The sequence below is a fragment of the Natrix helvetica genome (assembly GCF_964273705.1).
Source record: "Natrix helvetica genome assembly, chromosome: 3".
NCBI classification, from domain to species: Eukaryota; Metazoa; Chordata; class Lepidosauria; order Squamata; family Natricidae; genus Natrix; species Natrix helvetica.
The window spans coordinates 92168897-92188322 of NC_138549.1; the positions used below are offsets into that span (position 1 = coordinate 92168897).

Sequence of the window (19426 nt, forward strand, 5' to 3'; positions counted from 1 at the left end):
AAAAAGTATGTTCTTTAACAGTGTCTTCAATTAACACAATTCACATTACAGTTGGGTCATAGGGTAGGATTTGTGGTAGGCACACCGAGTCTTGCAACAAGTCTTGCTTTGTTAAGAAAAATTCAGCAGTGGTATTTCTGTCATGGTTTGGGGATTAACAAGGCCTTTATTTGCCAGATACTTAAATTGGTATCTCAGCTTCCTACTTTCAGCTCTTTGTTTTCATTCTGTATTAAAGAGTACAATTTATTAAGGCTCAGCTTATGTTCGGCGGCTTGCATGAACAAAATGAGAGCAAAGCAATTAAAATCTGAGTTTAGGAAAACAAAAATATCTGTGTCTTGACATTTTATAGCCCAAAACGTAGCATGGGATTGTAGAGATTCCTGAAATAAACAGGATGTTGTAATTTAAACTGCACAAAGATTGTGTTGCTTTGCCTATGATGGTGGTGGGCAACTTTGGAGAGGTTGAGGAGGTGCAAATCAGCGTCTCAGCCTTTCAAGTAAACGTGTGATGCCTTCTAGTAATGGGGAAGAAGCAGTCAATTAATTCAATTTATTTTGATCAAAATCAGATTTTAAAGGGACACTTAACAATGTAAAAAGTAGCTTGAAGAGACCTCCGGAACTATATTGCTCATAGGACCTGAAGGCAATTACCTAGTGATGTTATCAGCTACCTTTCAAAACATCTGTGTGTAGTAAAAGTGTTATTATCTGATTAAAATAAAGTAATATAACATTTGCAGTTTGATATCTGAGAAGAAATGAGACTGCTTCCACTACTGGTTTCCCCAAAAATGAGACAGGGTCTTATTTCCTTTTGACCCCCGAAATAAGCACTTGGCCTTATTTTCAGGGAGGTCTTATTATTTTTGAGGTGCAGGTGGAGGCAAGCATGGTCACCTCATGGCTGCTGTTGTGTTGCAATATTTTCAAGGAGGGCTTATTTTCAGGGAAGGGCTTATTTTAGTGCATGCACTCAAAAGCCTGATTGGACTTATGGATTCCGGGGAGGTCTTTTTTTCTGGAGAACAGGGTATCAGAGTAAAAAGGGAAGGCTGGGTTCAGCAGGATCAATATTAATCTCTGTTCCCATCCTTACTCAGATTTTTCTGAATTAAAAGGCTGTGATTCAATTCAGTTTTGAATTCTTCTCTAATTTTATCTCTTTTTTTAAAAAAAACAGACAATAGACAAAGAGGTAGACCATTTTTAAAAATCTGACTTGGTTTGTTGTGTTTCCATCAAGAACAGTTTTTTAAATGTTAAGGCAGGGGTGTCCAAACTTGGGAACTTTAAGACTTGTGGACTTCAACTCTCAGAATTCCCCAGCCAGCCATGCTGGCTGGGGAATTCTGGGAGTTGAAGTCCACAAGTCTTAAAGTTCCCAGGTTTGGACACCCCTGTGTTAAGGAAACAAACAAACTAATATATTTCTTTCACTTGATAAGATCTATTCCAGGGTCCCCGACCTGTGGACCATGGACCAATTCCAGGCCGTGGCCTATTAGCAACCGGGCTGCGTGACGATGGACCAGTGTGCACATGCATGCATGCTCACAGCCCAACTCATGCAAGCAGCTGGCTGGCCGTTCACAGCCGCTCCACTTGCACAAATGTCGGGCATGTGCACAAACTCACACAAAGGAAGCCATGTCCGCATATGCATGCACCTTCCCCTCGCACGAAACTATCCCCTCTTCCCCCCTCCCCCTTTGCGCCGGGCCACCATCCCGGAAAGGTTTATTCTGCTTCTTTTAGCTTTTGGAGGAGGGAATTAGTTGTGGTGTTTATGTCTGTCTGTTTGTATTTACTCAATGTGTACAGCCACCTACCTCAAATATGTAATTCAAGTGGCTAGCAATGTTTAACAACAAAATAAAAACATTATAATAAATCAATATGTAACATATGCTGCTGCTGAGATTTTAAAAAAACCAACCAATCATAATTAACATAACCAGGATGTGGGCTGAACTATGCCTCTTTTTACTTTTACCTATTTTGCTGTTTTATTTTTAACAAGTCTACTGCTTGCTTGGGTTTGAATGCCTCAGTATAACATTTATTTATTAATCCAATTTATATAGCTGCCCATCTCATAAACATGTGACTTTGAGCAGCATACAACAAAAATGAAACAAATATTTTAAAATAATTATCATAAATACATGCCCACCTTCAATTAAGGGCTACACATGGTATTTGAGCGTCCTCCACAGAAAATTTAATTTAATGGAAATTAAATTAAGTAAATCCAACACACATGACTATTCCCCACATAGTTAATAATGTCAAACTTCTGTTAAATTAAAATTGATAATCTATTGCAACTGTTGGGGATCATGTGCATGATAGCAATAGCAAAAGCAGATTTACATACCGCTTCTTAGTGCTTTAGAGCGCTCTCTAAGCGGTTTACAGTGTCAACATATTGCCCCCAACAATCTCAGTCCTCATTTTACCGACCTCGGAAAGATGGAAGGCTGAGTCAACCTTGAACCGCTCAGAATCAAACTCTTGGAGTGAGGAATGAGCTAGACTGCAGTACTGCATTCTAATCACTGCGCCATTACAGCTCTTGAAATCTGAGAGGGACTGCATTTGATTCAAGAACTGTGGGTTATACATTAGAGCGGCTTGCACAATCTGTAGAGAAGACAGGGTCAGGCTGATAAATTAAAAAGAAAGGTGGACTACAAAGGAATAGCTTGGGTATTATCAATGCTGAATGCATTGAGTTTTTTTTAAATGCCACTGGGCTGCATATGGCTGGAACTAGAGTGGATGAGGTATGTGTGAACAGAAGGAAGTTAAGACATTGCAACAGAGGAGGCCAGCACCTTTGTCCTGAATGTCCAGTTCCGAAATTTTGTTTTAAATGACATGATACACAGTGTAATTAACTTATGTAAATAAGAATCGATAAAACATTTGCAACAGTTCTGAGCCGGGGACAGAACAACCTGTATTCTCTTTTTTTTTTTTTCAAAAAAGTTTTATTGGTTTTTTTAAAAACATTTATGTGGAAAAGGGGTAGGTGGAATTACAAATTTTGGCAGTTGCAAATGTGGCAGACGCCCCCTCCCTCCAAACTCCTAGGTTACATCAAAGTATCAAATCTTAATATATAATCATAAAAAGTCAGCATCTTAATTCTAGAAAAAATAATTTTCAATCAATTTATATAATTATAATATATAGTCTAGTTATAAATTCATATTTACTTTCGGTCTGTTTATAACATTGTGATTTCCTTATTTATTTTTGTGATCTGAGTTTTCTTGGTGTTGCCCCTTCACCCCCCGCTGGCAGAGCTCCGGCCCCTCCCGTGTCCTGTATGACCGTTGTAGTATCTTCTGTTTTTTCTAGGTTGGCTTTGTTTTTTTCCATAAAGGCCTGTGCCTCTATGGATGTATTAATTCTGATTCTTGTCTCCTCCCAGAATATTAGCATACCTTCAGGCATCAACCATCTAAACCACACCCCCTTCTGGTATAGTTTATTCGCCAATTGCGAATAATTTTTCCTTTTTTCCCTAATTTTTTTGGGAATCTGCTTTAGAATGGTTATCTCCCTATCACAGTATGTCAATGTTTGCCCCCTTTGCACACCCAGTATTTCATCTCTTGTGGTTTTCCTAAGAAATTTAATGTGAACCTCTCTGGGAACATTATGTGTTCTGGCATATGCTGAATTCACTCTATAAGCTAGGTCTATCTCCCAATCCATCTGCTGTTTATCTTTGTGTAGGTATTCAGCTAAAATATTAGTCATAATGTCCCTTATGTTTTCCCCATCTGCTTCTATTACATTTTGAAATCTAAGATAAAAGGACATTCTCTCAAACTCTATTTTCATTTGTTGGATGTCAAGTTCTTTGTTCCCCTTCTGTAAAGCCTCTACCCCCCCCCCCTCGCCTCCGCCACCCCACCCTCCACAAGGTCCAGTCTCTGTGAGTTCTTAAAGATTTGGGCTTGGTTCTGTTTGATTTCATCTTTCATTTCCCTTAACTGTTTCTTAATTTCCTCCTGGCCCTGTAGAATTTGTTGAAGCATTTGTTGAAAGTCTATCTCTGTAGTCTTGGGTTGCATCAGTTCTGTTATCTTTGACTGTGTAGCTGGGCTGGACGTTGCAGACGTTGGGGCAGAAGTAGCAAATCCAGGCTTTCCAGGAGGTGGTCTTTTTGGAGGCATGGTTTTTAAAGCAAGGAAGTCTGTCAAAATAGAGACTGGGCAGCTGGAGAAGTAGAGCAGGCAGGCGAATCCAGAGGGCAGAGGATCCAAACAGATGGGGATTTCTTTAGTCAGTCTAGCAGTAGATGAAAGTTTTTTCCCCAAAGAGTTCAAAGAAGAACAATCCACAAAAGATTCCTCTGGGTGGCTCGGAGACAAAGACCGGAAGCCTGAATTTTAGAGGTGGAGTCAGGTTTCACAGTTCATGAAGACAACGGAAGTGTGCCATCTTGCCCTGCCAGCTTTGGGCTCAGAGGCATAATAAAGTTTTAAAAAATTCAAAAAGTTCTCAGTTCACCCATAAATTCTGGAGCTAAGTCCGATGAAAGTCACTTTTAAAAGGGTGAGGCATCATTAGTTGGCTCTCCCCCCTCCTCCTTCCCCTGAGGGCGAAAGCAAAATCTTCTCAAGCCGCTTGTCCAAGGGAGGGGGGGAAATCCCCCTCCCTCTAGCCGCACCTCTGGCAAAAGTCCGAAAGTTTAACTTTTTTTCTTAAAAAGATGCTGAAGGGTCCATAAATTTAAAATAGAGGGAATGGAGAAGGGCAGCCTCTCACCACATTGCCGCTGCTTCGTTCAATAGCGCGTTCTCCGATCGGCATGGGGCGAGGCGCGCGCACACGGGCGCCCTCCGATACTGCTCCCCGGTGCCTAGAACGAAGCGGAGGAGCCCCCGCCAGCCGCCGCCGACGCCAGGACCCTCCGCGAGCCGTTCCCTCGGCAGGACACCTCTCCGGGGCGTCCTGTGCCCCCCCAGAAGCGGGGGAAGCCCACCGGGAGAGCGGGAGCAGGCAAAGACTTGCCTGTCGCCGTAGCCGCCGGAACCGGAAGTGTCAGAACAACCTGTATTCTCTTGTCGTTGTGACTACTTAAAACATTCTGATAAAATGTTAAGTGTATTAAAATTTAGAAGTGATGTAAAGCTATGATTGCTATTCCCAGTAAAGTTTATATTTATATTAATTTTGGCCTTTTCCTTTAAGGAGCACACAACATAGATAGAATAAAAGAAACAAGAACTAACATTCAGAGCTATAAATGATTTTCAGATTTGATACACACACACACATATTGTGCATGTGTGTCTCCAAGCTACCCAATTTTGAGATAATTTCTGCATGAGCACTATTGATTGTCCTGCTGAAATGTGACTTTCTGATAAATCCATTACACTTTGTTTTCCCTGCATATCTTGTTTAGGTATCCTCAAAGATTATTTAAGGGAGTTGCCTTCTCCATTGATAACTAAACAACTTTATGAAGCAGTATTGGATGCCATGGTAAAAAGACCATTGAAAATGACAGCAAATGGATGTGAAAATGATTGTAATGATTCAGAATATACAATGGCTCTCTTGGATTGTCTGCCAGAAGTAGAGAAAGTAAGTATTTGTTAACCCATTGAAGTACTGCATGGCTTAAGGCAGTGGTCCCCAGCCTTTGTGGCTTGGTAGCCCAGCTGTGGGGGAGAGGGGAATTGGTCCTTGCCAGTAGCGGGCCAGCACCCATGCATTCTAATGCCGCTTGCAACAGTTGAGCTGCATCCATGCATGCTCTGGCTAGCTACTTGTGGGACCCAGTTCCGAATAGGCTAGTGATCCCCAACCTTTGCGACTTGGCCTGGCTGGGAGGAGGAGAGGAGAACTGGACCATTGCACTTGAGTGGCCCAGTTGCAAATAGGTCACCGCCCAGTAGTGAGCTGCAGCCCAGAGGTTTGGGAATCCTGGCTTAAGGAGTACAGGTGGTCCTCGACTTCCAACCATTTTCATTTGGTGTCTGCTTGAAGTTACAAATTTACGGGAAAAAATGACTTATGATCAGTTTTCATGCTTATGAAAATCACCATTTATAATCTTCCCAGCCAGCTTCCGAGAAGCAAAGTCAATGTGGAAAGCCATATTCGTTTAACAACTTCACAATTCACTTAACAACTGCAGTGATTCACTTAACAACTGCAGTGATTCACTTAACAACTGCAGTGATTCACTTAACAATTGTGCAAAAAAGTTCATAAAGTGGGGCAAAACTCACTTAACATCCGAGTTCATTTGTGGTCGTAAGTCAAGGACTACCTGTATCACTTTCACTTTTCCCCTCCTTTTCCCCTCTTCAGAATAAAACTTTGGCTTGACTTCCAGTGACTTCAGCTAAGTTGGCTCAATGAATTGATTCGCAAGATGTTAAAACCACATCAGGGATTCTCAGCATTTGTGATACCATGATCTCCTAAAATAAATATATTTGTGCACCTCCCTCTGAATAATAATATAATGATTCGATTGATTAATTGGAGTTAATAGTTTGGCAAAAAATATAAGTTTTCATTGAAATGATGAATGACATATAAAACCCTATTTTTCATAGGAAAGGTGAATTTCATTTTGATTGCGAATCTGGACTTTATTTTTGAGAAAGCCACTATGTTCTACATTGATTTTTTTTCTTTTTATAGCAGCAGTTGGAGAAAATGAGGACTCCTCTGTCAGCTTGTTGAGGGAGCCAATTCTGAGCTGGAGTTGCATGCCTTTTTGCTGGAGATTGTCAGAATTTGCTTTGATGTTGCTTGTACAAAGCACTTTTTGGTTTGTCCAGGCCGAATCACAAGAAGTGATCCTAGCTTTGCACATGAAAGCCATTAGAACATATTCTATCTGCTCTATGCCAACCGGGTAGGTTGGCTGCCGCCTTCTCCAGGCAGAATAGGAGCAAGTTCTAGTAGTAACTCAGCTTTGCCATTAGGTTTGCAAAGTCACTTTTTAAGAAGATTTGCTGGAATTATTCTATAATCAAGCCAGTCTATATGTGTATGGCAGAATAGATGCAGCATGAAACTTACATGCAGTTGCATTGAAAGAAAGGCTACTTAAGTATTCCTTTAAAAAAGATTCACCAGTCTGCCTAACCTTAATCCTTCCAAACCCTCAGTAAATTGTTTAATTCCCTTCTCCCTAACAAGTAAGAGGAAGTGATGTGAACATGATTTGGGGGCTGCTGTTGTCTGATGCCAGATAAAGGTAGACAGTTATATAAGCATTTCTCTCCTTGAAATATTTGCTGCTGCAACTTCCAGGAGAAAAAAAAAGATACAGATCAACACCAAAACATTGCCTGAAGCTACTCAGGGTTGCTGTTGATAATAGCAGATTGGCCCACAATACACTAACACAGTTGTTCAATTATTGAGGCAAGTTGGATTTTGCTGGTAAATTAGAACAAGGGTTGCGAAATCTACAAAGATCAAGATGACCGTGATATGGCATGAAAAGTAGCTCGCTTCATTTTATTTTAGTCTTTTGGAGACTGGCGTTTTGTAGCCCAAATCAGATAGCTTCAGGTGGAGCAAATTGTGAGCTGGCTGTCTGGGGTTTGAGTTAGTATGTATGGGTAGAAAAACAAGAAAGTAAAGTTCTGTTGGATAGATGGAAAGAACAGAGCAATACGAAGCGGTAGATTCCTCCCACTCCATTTTGGTAAGCCATCTTATTTTGGAGGCACTTCATTTGACCTCTTTTGTTGATATTTGAAAAGTATAGATATGCTGGAATTGAGGGAAAGAGGCATAATTAGGGTTCAGGACACCATACATTAAATAGGCATGGAGTTATTCCCCCTGATTATGGAAGTTTAATGTTTTAAATGCTTTGGAAGTTAGGCTGAGAATAGGAAGTACCAGTGGTGGGTTTCAATTTTTTTAGAACCTATTCTGTGGGTGCAGCCTATTTTGTGGGCGTGGCTTGGCAGTCATGTGACCGGGCAGGTATGGCCAACTTGACATCACTCATGCACACTCAGTCACATGACCACACACCCCCAAGCCATGTGGCAAAATTTTTCGGGACTCCTATGAAGGGGGGGGGAGAAGAGAGGGGAAAACCTCCCAAAAATAGACAACTGGAGGATTAACGGCCAAAATTGGGGAGATCGGAGAAGGTAGGACAGAGAGAAATCCAGTAGAAAGCTATCACGCTGGGAAAGAACCTTGGGAGATTGGAGGAGGCAAGACAGTGGGGAATCCAGCAGAAAGCTATCACGCTGGGAAAGAACCTTGGGAAATTGGAGGAGGCAAGACAGTGGGGAATCCAGTAGAAAGCTATCACAAGCTGGGGAAAGAGCCTTGGGAGATTGGAGGAGGCAAGACAGTGGGGAATCCAGTAGAAAGCTATCACACGCTGGGAAAGAACCTTGGGAGATCGGAGGAGGCAAGACAGAAGGGAATCTAGCAGAAAGCTATCACACGCTGGGGAAAGAACCTTGGGAGATTGGAGGAGGCAAGACAGTGGGGAATCCAGTAGAAAGCTATCACACGCTGGGAAAGAACCTTGGGAGATCGGAGGAGGCAAGACAGAAGGGAATCTAGCAGAAAGCTATTGCACGCTGGGGAAAGAACCTTGGGAGATTGGAGGAGGCAAGACAGTGGGGAATCCAGTAGAAAGCTATCACACGCTGGGAAAGAACCTTGGGAGATCGGAGGAGGCAAGACAGAAGGGAATCTAGCAGAAAGCTATCACACGCTGGGGAAAGAACCTTGGGAGATTGGAGGAGGCAAGACAGTGGGGAATCCAGTAGAAAGCTATCACACGCTGGGAAAGAACCTTGGGAGATCGGAGGAGGCAAGACAGAAGGGAATCTAGCAGAAAGCTATTGCACGCTGGGGAAAGAACCTTGGGAGATTGGAGGAGGCAAGACAGTGGGGAATCCAGTAGGCGGGGGGTGAGCGAGCGAGCGACAGGGCCGGGGCAGGCGTTCCGGAAGTTACTTCCTGGTCCACCGGTCGAATCTCCTCTCACCGGATCGGTAACTTTCACCATCCGGTTCTCCCGAGCCGGTGCGAACTGGCAGAAACCCACCACTGGGAAGTACCCACTAGCACCTAAACCAAGGGACACAATCACCTGGAGCCCTTTGCTCCTTTAGCCTGATTGTGCAGATGCCCCTGTTTGTGCAGCCGCTTTTAACTTTGGTGGTAAGGTTATCCAGTGCCAGAAATCGCAGTTTTTCTGTGTGTTTCCATTATCCCACACAGCAAAGGGAAGCGCATGAAAAGGAACATGTGCCTTTAAGGACACCAGTCTGGCAAATCTCATCAGGAGTCCAAACTGGGGCAAACCTTATGGATTTGGATTGGAAAGCATTTATCCTGGACAGTGTGGGGAGGAGAGATTTGTTATGCATGTGCAAAGCAATGAAATAATCAGATCAGTTTGGTGATAATAATATGATCTAATGGTTTCTTTGAATCCGAACTCCAACTCACATTTTTTGCACACTGTCAAATAATATAGAGGGATTTAATTCAAAGTTATTGGTAGAAAGAAATGGTTTTCAAGCAAAGTTGAACACAGTGAATACTTCATGAATATTATTAACAATACAGCTAGTCCTCAACCATTCATTTAGTGACTGTTCAAAGTTACAGTTGTCTTACAATCGGTGCACATGCTTAACAACTGTCTTGCTTACCAAGGGAAATTCTGGTTCCAATTGTCATAAATTAAGGACTATCTGTAATTATTTTGAGTTGGTAATAATAATTTATTAAATTTGTGTGTTGTCCAACTGCCAGCTACTCATGACAATACACAAGTTTTTTCTCTTGGCAAGCTACCATTTTCGGGCACCTAAACCTGAAACATGCTCTTTAATTAATTTTATATGGTGTCATAAAATGCTGAACTACAATGTGGAAACTTATTCGTCTGTTGCAGAGAACCTAGTGAAGGAAACCAGCTGTGGCCTTTTATGGCCAGGCAGCTAGACAAAACATGTTTCTAAGCAGAGTTGCTTCCCTCAGATCTCACAAAAAGATGGTTTTATTTATCATCAGCATCTCTCCCCTTCTTTTCACTATGCTTTATATTTAACCCTAGACAAGTTACTTAACCATATATTTCCCTTTCAAAGTAATTTTGGTTATGATAGAGCACTTCATAAATTATTGCTTTCAGCTAATAACACCCCCCCCCCCCAATGTTGGTTAAATTTTAAATTATCTTCTGTCTTTGCATTGGAATGCCAACTTAAATTTTATATAGGTTTTCACTAATATGGTATTTTTTTTAAAAAAAAGATAATTTATTCACCTTGCAATCTGTAATAGCTGTTGCAAATAAAGAGCTATAAATGACAAAAAAGCCCAAAACAAAAGAATCCAATTAGGCTGAGAAAGAGTTTTTTCTGAAACTTCAGATGGTCTAATCAGATAATAATTATGAGCTGGATTGTGTGACATTCCAATTTTGGTAATGCAGCTTCCCGTGTTCTTAATGAAGTGGTGGGAACATCTTACTATGCTTGTTGGTTTTGGCACAAGAAAAATTACAGTTTCATAGAAAGCTTCCCTGTGTCCCCCAAAGGACAAACAAATCAGGGGAAAGGAATCTTTTTTGCAAGAGAGATGAGCTCCAACCAAATATTTCTAGTCATTTAATTCAGTACCAATGATGGGGCAGTGTGCTATTTAGTTTTATTGAAATGCAGTGCTATTAAATTGGTTCATGGGACTAGTCCAGGGGTGTCCAAACTTGGCAACTTTTAAGATTTGTGGACTTCAACTCCCAGAATTCCCCAGCCAGCAGCTGGCTGGGGAATTCTGGGAGTTGAAGTCCACAAGTCTTAAAGTTGCCAAGTTTGGACACCCCTGGACTAGGCTGATGGTTAAAGCCTTTCTCCAAGCTGAGGATTGGTGTTTTGTGTGGTTTACGCCCAGGTAAGTATGCAGAAAATTGCAGTTCACTGGCCTTTGCAAAATATTTCCTTAAGGGCATGTATAGGACATTGAGCAGCTGCAAAATCCTCAGATCTGTCTATTCTTCTGCTTCACAAAAAGGTATTCTTGAAATGTTATCTTAAGTAGACACCGCTAGTGGGCATGAATGACAATGTTGTGATGGAATTAAAGGAACAAGGCCTTCAATCATATTGCCACTGCCTCTCTTCTTAATTGCATTTTCCCCCTGTGATTAATGAACTAATACCATTCTTTTTTTTTCTTTAGGCTACTCTAAAGATGCTCTTGGACCATCTGAAACGGGTGGCTTCATATCATGAAGTAAACAGAATGACTTGCCAGAATTTAGCTGTGTGTTTTGGGCCTGTATTACTTAGTCAGTGGCAGGAAACTACCAGCCACAACAACAGAGTGTTCACTGATTCAGAAGAGCTGGCCAGTGCCTTGGATTTCAAAAAACATATAGAAGTTTTACATTATCTGCTCCAGTTGTGGCCAGGTAAAAAAAAAAATCTCACAATGGAGAATATTTAATTTTGTTCAAAGCAATGTATTAATCTGTTGCAGTAAAAGCAGTGGAACCCCTTGCATTGTTCAAACTTTTATTGTAGCATAAACGTAAGACAAATTTATTATGCTATATTATTTATACCTGTTATTATGGCATATCAATTGCATTATAACTTTATGCTATTGTAACCATTTTTTCACTTCATAGTTATATAAAGTAATATCTTGCTAATTTTCTTTTGCATCTGTTCCAGGCTTGTGTTTTTTTTCCTTAAGTTTCTTTAAAATAAAGATGAATGAGATGGTTTTTTGCACCCATAGTAAGAAAATAAGATCCAGCCAATCTTAAACAACTGGAACTGTTTGTTTATTACCAGTGCCCTGAAGCATCCCCATTGACTTAACTCAAGGACTATAATCATGGCCATTGTCTCTTATGTCCAAAAAGCATCTCTTTTTCATGAGCTTTATTCTCCCCTCCCTTTTTTTGTTTTTACAATTGGGCTCTTCTGCCATTTCCTTCTTTCTCTGCGCTTATTATTGGATGACCTTGGTTCTATCTATAACTTCTCTCAGGCAGATATGTAGGGGTGTAACTTTTGGCCTTGGTTTAACTTCAGCAGCTAATTTTTCAGATAGTTATGAATAGGAACAACCCTAAGTGTTTTTGGAGCATTTGATCTCTGCTTTAGCAATAGCATCTTCTGGTGGTCAGATGTGTAATGCCACTGTTGTAATGCCAGCTTTACTTAGCAATAGCACTTAAGACTTATATACCGCTTCACAGTGCTTTACAGCCCTCTCTAAGCGATTTACAGAGTCAGCATATAGCCCCAAATAATCTGGGTCTTCATTTTACCCATTTCGGAATGATGGAAGGCTGAGTCAACCTTGAGCCAGTGGCAATCAAACTGCTGGCTGCAGGCAAGCAGCATAAGTAATCTACAGTGCTGCATTCTAACCACTGAACCACATGGCTCTTTGAAGACTCATTGCTAGCACAATGATCAGGTTGTTAGTTGAACAAACGTCAAGATGTTTTTTCCCCTGAATGCGGATAACTGATATTATCTGCTCAGATAAAACATATGGAAATAAGCAATGTAGCTGCTTGATTGGTGATTCAAAATGGAGTTCTTAGTAATCAGGTCCTTGAAGAAGGATTTTCTCTGTAAAGGTATCTCCTGGATGGCTGGGTGTATATTGTCAAAGAAGTGAACTAGTATAAGGTTAAGCATTTCAGCCTCTTCTGTAACTACAGTGTATCATGCCAAGTTCTTTGGCTTTTCAAAAATTTAATTAAACCTTGTGGAGTGAGCTCTGTTCCTGTGAAGGAGTAAAGCCAAACATCAATCCACTGATTAATATGAAAAACTTGATAACGATGCTTGTGACCAACTTTTCATTTATCTGTTTATTTATAAATTGAAAAATCATGGTCCTTATTTAGTCAGAAAATGTAATAATACTGGCACTTAAGGTTTAACACATGAGCCCTTTGTTTCAAAGAAAAATTTTTTAATCAGAAGAGCTTTTGTTGATGTACGTGTTTTCTCATCTTTTTAAAACAAGAAACCAGAATTACTAGACAAGATGTACTACTTCCAGGGAGTTATTTGAACCTGAGTGAAAATTTACTCCTATGATTATCTGAGTAAGTGACAGGTTGCATTTGTTGACTTCTGCCTTGTTATGTGCTAGAGTTAGCTTTTTATATCACAACAATCTCCCTTTGCTTCTAAAGGAAAATCGGGATTAAATATAATGAATATATCAATAATATAACCCCTGGCAGATACAATTAGAAATTACAGAGCCACCGCAGTTCAGGATGGTCTTTGAAGAAAGATATCACATAAATAGCAATAGCACTTAGACTTATATACCGCTTCACAGTGCTTCACAGCCCTCTCTCAGCGATTTACGGAGTCAGCATATTGCCCCCAACAATCTGAGTCCTCATTTTACCAACCTCGGAAGGATGGAAGGGTGAGTCAACCTTGAGCCTGGTGAGACTCGAACTGCCTCACAGGATAATATGCCGACCCAAGTAGGAGAGATATGCTTGGTGTAGTGAATGTTTTTCATCTGTAACCTAAGCGGCGGAATATACAGGTAGTCCTCGACTTATGACCACAATAGGGACCAGATAATTTGTCACACCCGATTTTATGACTTTTTCTGCCATGATCATTTATTAAAACATCATATGATCCCGACCTTCCCTGCTGGTTTTCCCCATTGACTTTGCTTGTCAGAAGCTACCTGGGAAGCTTACAGAGGGAGATCACATAATCACAGGATGCTGCCACCATCGTATATGTGCCATAGTTGCCAAGCACTAGAGATAAAATCACATCACTGCAGGGATGCTGCAATGACAGAAAGTTGTTGAGGTTGGTCCTATTTCAGCACTATTGTAAACAATCGTTAATGAACGGTCATAAGTTGACGACTCCTTGTATAAGTTTAAGTCTTGAAAGTGCATTCTTCTTTTGCTAACTGTCCACCCAGTACAATGGCACTGAATCCTCACACTTTGTTTTCCTCTGGTCCTACAAGATCTGTACTTTTCACGTTATCTTCCTTCTACATTCTTTGCAACAAGCTTTTTCTGCACATTCATCAGTTTTTCCATCTTCTGACAAGACTAGCTAGGGAGATACAACTCCTTACATTCAGTACTGTTGAAACAATTCAAAGGTCCCTCAGCTTCTTTTGGACCTAATTTCCATTAGTCTCTGCTGCCATGTTCTCTCCGTTCCTTATCAAGTCTTACTGACAAAGTTAGTAAAGATGGTAGGAACGATGTCCCTTCTGTGTTCCATTACGCAACCCGAATATTGTGATAAGTAAAATAAGCAAACATAGCAATAGAATCAATAATGATAATAATAGTAGAACCAAAAATCATAATAATAGAACCAATAATAATAATAATAGAACCATTACTGCAGAGAGATGCTTGGAAGAGAAACTTTTGCAGTTGAATTCTGTAGCAGTTGTTGGTGAATAAAACATTTGTACTGTTTACCGTAGGAAGGCGATAACAAGAGGAGACTTAGTTTCTAGAGCTGTAAAACCATGAGTTCAGGTAACAAAAGTGCCAAATGTGTGTTTGTTCTGCCTGCTTTTTCTTACATAGTTGATTGTAGATCGTTTTTGGAAGCTCTTCTTCGAACTGTACTGTGATTTTGGACTGTGATTAGCTTGCAAAATCAACTTGCAGAGTTAATCAGGTTAAAGTTTTAATAGATTCCTTCAGCGGCAGTAGACAAAGGCATGGTAGTTTTAAGATGAAATGTTCACTAGTTGGCTTTTTCTTTTCAATATAACTTGATTGTCTGGTACCAAAATCAGTACAATAGAACTATTGGCTGTTCAGTGTGCATGCATAAATGCATGTTCCCAAGTCATAGACCGGTGGGAAAAAATAAAATGTCATATTGCCGCTTTCTTTTAAGGTGTACTGTTAAGCTAAAATGAGTTCCATTTATGCTTTTTCATAGTGCAACATCCATCAACTGAAGAGTCAGCCTTGCTGGAGCAGCAGTCCTCTGTGAACTATCTGAGGCCTAAGAAACAGCGGCCTCAAATGTTAAATTTAAGCGAAGTGTCTGGGATCTTGCGATCGAGGCCAGCCAGACTGGATAGCCCTTCAAGCAACCGCTATGCAGGAGACTGGACTGCTTGTGGAGAGAACTACTTTGTCGGTCCCAAAGAAGCTCTGAGCGAAGCAGACTATGATGATGTCCCTTCAGAAGAGGCAGAAAGTGGGGACGACGGCAGCAAAGCGGATGCTTCCAGAACGCTGCTCCAGCGGCCCATTTGTGTGTCCAAAGAACGTACCTTTCAGGCCTATCTAACAATGCAAACAATGGATTCTGCTGTGAACCATCAAGTTAACCTTAAAAACTTGCAAGAAAGCATTGATACTCTGATAGGAAACCTGGAACGGGAACTCAATAAAACCAAGCTCAATATGAGTTGTTGATCACTTTGCTTTTCCATGTCTCCAGTTTTGTATGTCCCTTCTCCTGTGTTCCACCAGGAGAGTATAAGGAAAAGGACGTTTTGGATGGGGGTGTGATCTGTATTATAATTGCATTGGGCAATGTTGGAGATCCCTGTGTAAGTTAGGCGCTCGGTCTTTCTCCACCATTTGAAAACATGTTCCTTTTTATAAAACAATTCTGCAATATTCCTTGTCAAGGTACTATGCACTTAGGAAATTTGAACAGTTTATCAAAGATATATAATGCCTCATTTCTATCTTTGTTATACTGGAACAGTACACTTTGTTCCTGAAACCTTAGCCCTGGTACGGATGTTCTCTCAGAAGAGAGAAGATTAATGTTGCTACTTAAGTGATAACATGCGGCACAAACTGTACGTAGATCACGTTCTATTATATTGACACCTTTTCACTTGCAATGCAAAGGCTGCTATGTGTGTGTGTGGGGGGGAGCTTTTTGATAGTTCAGTTGTATGAATATTGATGTATTCCTATAGTAACACTTTCAAGCAGCTATTTAAAACTTGCAAAAATATTTTTCTAACTTTTGTCTTGTAGATATTTATATGTGAAAAAGGTATGTTTCATTGCGCAGGATAAGAGTTTCTTCTCTCTCCTCCAACCTGGTGCTCTGAACTTATGTTAAACTACAGTTCTTTAATTTCCCAGCATAGTGGTGATGATGGTGGTGTGAGTGTGTGTGTGTGAGAGAGAGAGAGGCAGGCAGGCAGGCACCAAAAGGTGGGGGTAGATTGGCATAGGAAATATCATTTCTTCATAGAGAGCAAGACCTGCCACTGCATCAGATGATTGTGTAAAATGAGGTGATTGTGCACTACTTCTACAGTTTGCTCACCCTTTCTCCCCACGCCAGTCAAGTAAAACTGCTGATGCGGGAGGTTAGTATTTTTTATGCCCTATTGGAGATGTTATACATGACAGCACTGTAGAAAAGAATAGGTGTAGCTCAGGGTTGAATTGTAGAGCCCTTGGTGCTTTCTGAGCCTGGATGTTTGTTTGCAAATGTTTATCCAGCTAAGAAGCATCAGCATTTTAATGGGTAACGAAACATCTGCAAGCAAACAGCCGTGCTCAGATAGCACCAAGGGCTCCACAGGACAGTTCTGTGCCCATCTGTGCCTATTCTACATCTGACTAAAGAGAGCTGAAAAGATCTTTGCCTGTTGTGTTGTCAACAATCACACATAAGCAATTGTGGGATATCCTGGACAAGAAAGTAGTTTAACACAGATATTTGAAGGTTGCAATTAAAAGCATACAAATTAAGGTATCCATGATAACAAATTGTCTAGACACAGTGGCCTGTTTGTTACACCTTGCTGAAATTCTGTTTGTGAAACTAAAAACATGTTTCTAGAGATGCTTTGAGACTTGATTGCTTGATAGAGACCCTAGCAGCTACCAGATCAAAATATTTATTGTGGTCCAACAGTTATTCTACCAAATTGTCCACAAATATGCACAATTAAAAAAAAAATATGTAATGACTTTAAATGCAGATCTTTAACCTGATCAGCCTAATGTTAGCACTGTGCATAAGCAATAATCAATGCAGTCCATGGTGGATTGTGTTAAAGCATCTCCAAACGTAGTGAACCATGCTTAGGCATTGTATCAGTCTCACTGGATTGGAAATATAGAAGCGTAACTTTGTACATCATTACAGGTAGTGCTTGACTTATGACCACAATTGGAAATGGAATTTTGGCTGCTGTCATTCAGCAAGTCGTCACATGACCACATTACAGTCATTTTACTATGATTGTTAAAACAAATCACTGTGGTCATTAAGTGAATCCTGGGTTCTTAAGTCAATCACATAGCCATAAACGCAAGCCAGTTGCCAATTGGCTAAATGGTGATCACATAATGGGGTAGGAAGGCTAGTGTGATGGATGCAATTTCGAGGATGGATCATAAGTCATTCTTTCCAAGGCCTTTGTAACTTTGAACCATCATTAAACTAAAGGTCATAGGTTGAGTACCTTACTGTGTATCTTGTCCAGTTTTTTTTCCCAAATAGGGAATTTTCCCTTCTATTATGCTAATGGAAAGCTCCTCGGTTTTGATAGTTGTGCTGCTTCTTTATTTTGTGATAAAGAACCACTTATTATATACTTTAAACCTGTTCCCCCTAATACATTTCTACGCCTTTATCCATTCTAGGGAGACCCCCCCAAAGTGTTTGCCTCTTTTTCAAAGGTTAATATGGATGAAGAAAGTGCCTTTTAAAGTAAATGTGTTTCAAATGGCCTGAAACATTTTGAAGGTCTTCATTCCAATTGGTCTAGCTTCTTTAATCCCAAGAATGTCCTTAAGTGCTAAGATGATCAATGTATTGTTTATCTTGCCAGGTTTCTTAAATGAATATTGGCAGCTTTTCTAGTTTGTTGTGAGAAGGGTAAATGTAATAAATCCTGACTGGATTGGTCTGCAGGTTTTTGATATTCATTGTGAACCAAAGTAAATATAAGCCTGATGAAAATTTAAGTTCTGTCTGCAGTCAGGCAATAAGATCTAAGCAGCAATAAATTATAACCAGGTGCCTCTTAGAAAAAGAGATAGCAGTGGAGTAGAGTACGTGGTAAATGGCATTCCTTTACAAAATACAAGTTAGCAAGCAGGGAAAGCCATTATCTTTTAAAGAGTGTTATGAACACTATTTGCTTTGCATTAACCTTCATCAACTGATGTCTTCAGTTGTTTGGGAATCATGACTTCCTCAATTCATCTAGGAAAGGGTACCCTATATTATAGGTCTGGTTTTCCCCGTTTCTTTACATTATCAGTTCTCTCTTTTTGATCTGGTACAAGTGCTATTTAATTTGTTCCTTGATATTGACTATTATAATTATTTTAGCTATTTATTGACAATAGGATGACTGAATTTGGTGCATGATTTTTGCCACCTTTATCTTAAAGAAATATTTCAGCATTTTATACAATCTGGTTAATTTATTATGATGATGATGATTAGAGTGGCGGTACACAACTACAGTCATTTCAATATAGTGATACAGTTTAAAAACATATATTTTAACCTGAAGCATTTATTGATAAGCTGACATATTTTTTTAAAGCATATGTACAGGAAGTGAATGATTTTTGAACTATGTTAATTTGAATAAAACCCAAAATTGAAAATAACAAGTATTTTGTATTTTTGTAAAATGTTATTATTTTTAAGAATACATTTTAACTCGTGTGAAAAGAATTTATATTTCCAGGATTATTAGTCTGCTTTGCTATGAAATGGGAAGAACACAGACTTAATCTAATGTATCAGCTAGGGCGATGATATGGAGGTATTTCACAGTAGATAAGAGCAGATGACCCTTTTATCAGGTCAGTGTCCATCTTGTCCAGAATCCTGTGAAGAAGAATGAATGGAGTGGAATGGAATGGAATCACCATAGCTGGTATTCAGCCAGTTTGGACTGGTTAGCCCGAACCGGTAGTGGAAATCGTGGGTGGGACGTCCTATTTAGGCATGTTTTCAAGCCATGTGCATGCGTTCAAGCCGTGTGTGCAATCAAAACGCGTGCGTGGAAGGCCGAGCACATGCGTGGACGTGCACGCTCACATTTGTGAACCAGTAGGGAAAGTAAGTACTACCCCTGGGAATCACTACTTCCACTCAAGAGTAGATGTCATTTTGCATACTCCACTTGTTGCAGTCCTTGGTGTTAAATCAGTGCACCTGATGGCCTGAACAACATTGGCAAGCCTACTTTAAGTTATTCCACTATTACTGGACATTCTTTAAATAGGATGCTCTTGATTTACTTTTAACATGCCTACATTTTGACTTCTCTAATGTTAGAAACCAGGGTGTAATAGCTGGTTTCTTTTTTATATTCAGTGATCTGTAACTTTTTAAAAGATGCCCTGGATAATACAGTCACAACAAGCA

General features: G+C 40.2%; 1 protein-coding gene across 2 annotated transcripts in view; it reads left to right on the top strand.

Annotated features, from left to right (window-relative positions):
• The window catches only part of SYDE2 (synapse defective Rho GTPase homolog 2), a 52220-nt gene extending 33570 nt beyond the window's left edge, over positions 1–18650 (top strand). The window contains exons 5-8 of one of the 2 annotated variants that reach the window (XR_014175027.1): positions 5440–5621; positions 11235–11466; positions 14987–16464; positions 16600–18650. Coding sequence is in view for 1 of the 2 variants with exons in the window: in XM_081948805.1 (XP_081804931.1) it covers positions 5440–5621; positions 11235–11466; positions 14987–15471 (899 nt within the window). In the remaining variant the exon portion in view is untranslated. Of the gene's footprint in view, positions 1–5439; positions 5622–11234; positions 11467–14986 lie in introns of both variants that reach the window. The other variant, XM_081948805.1, reaches the window with a different exon arrangement.
• Positions 18651–19426: the final 776 nt, after the last annotated feature.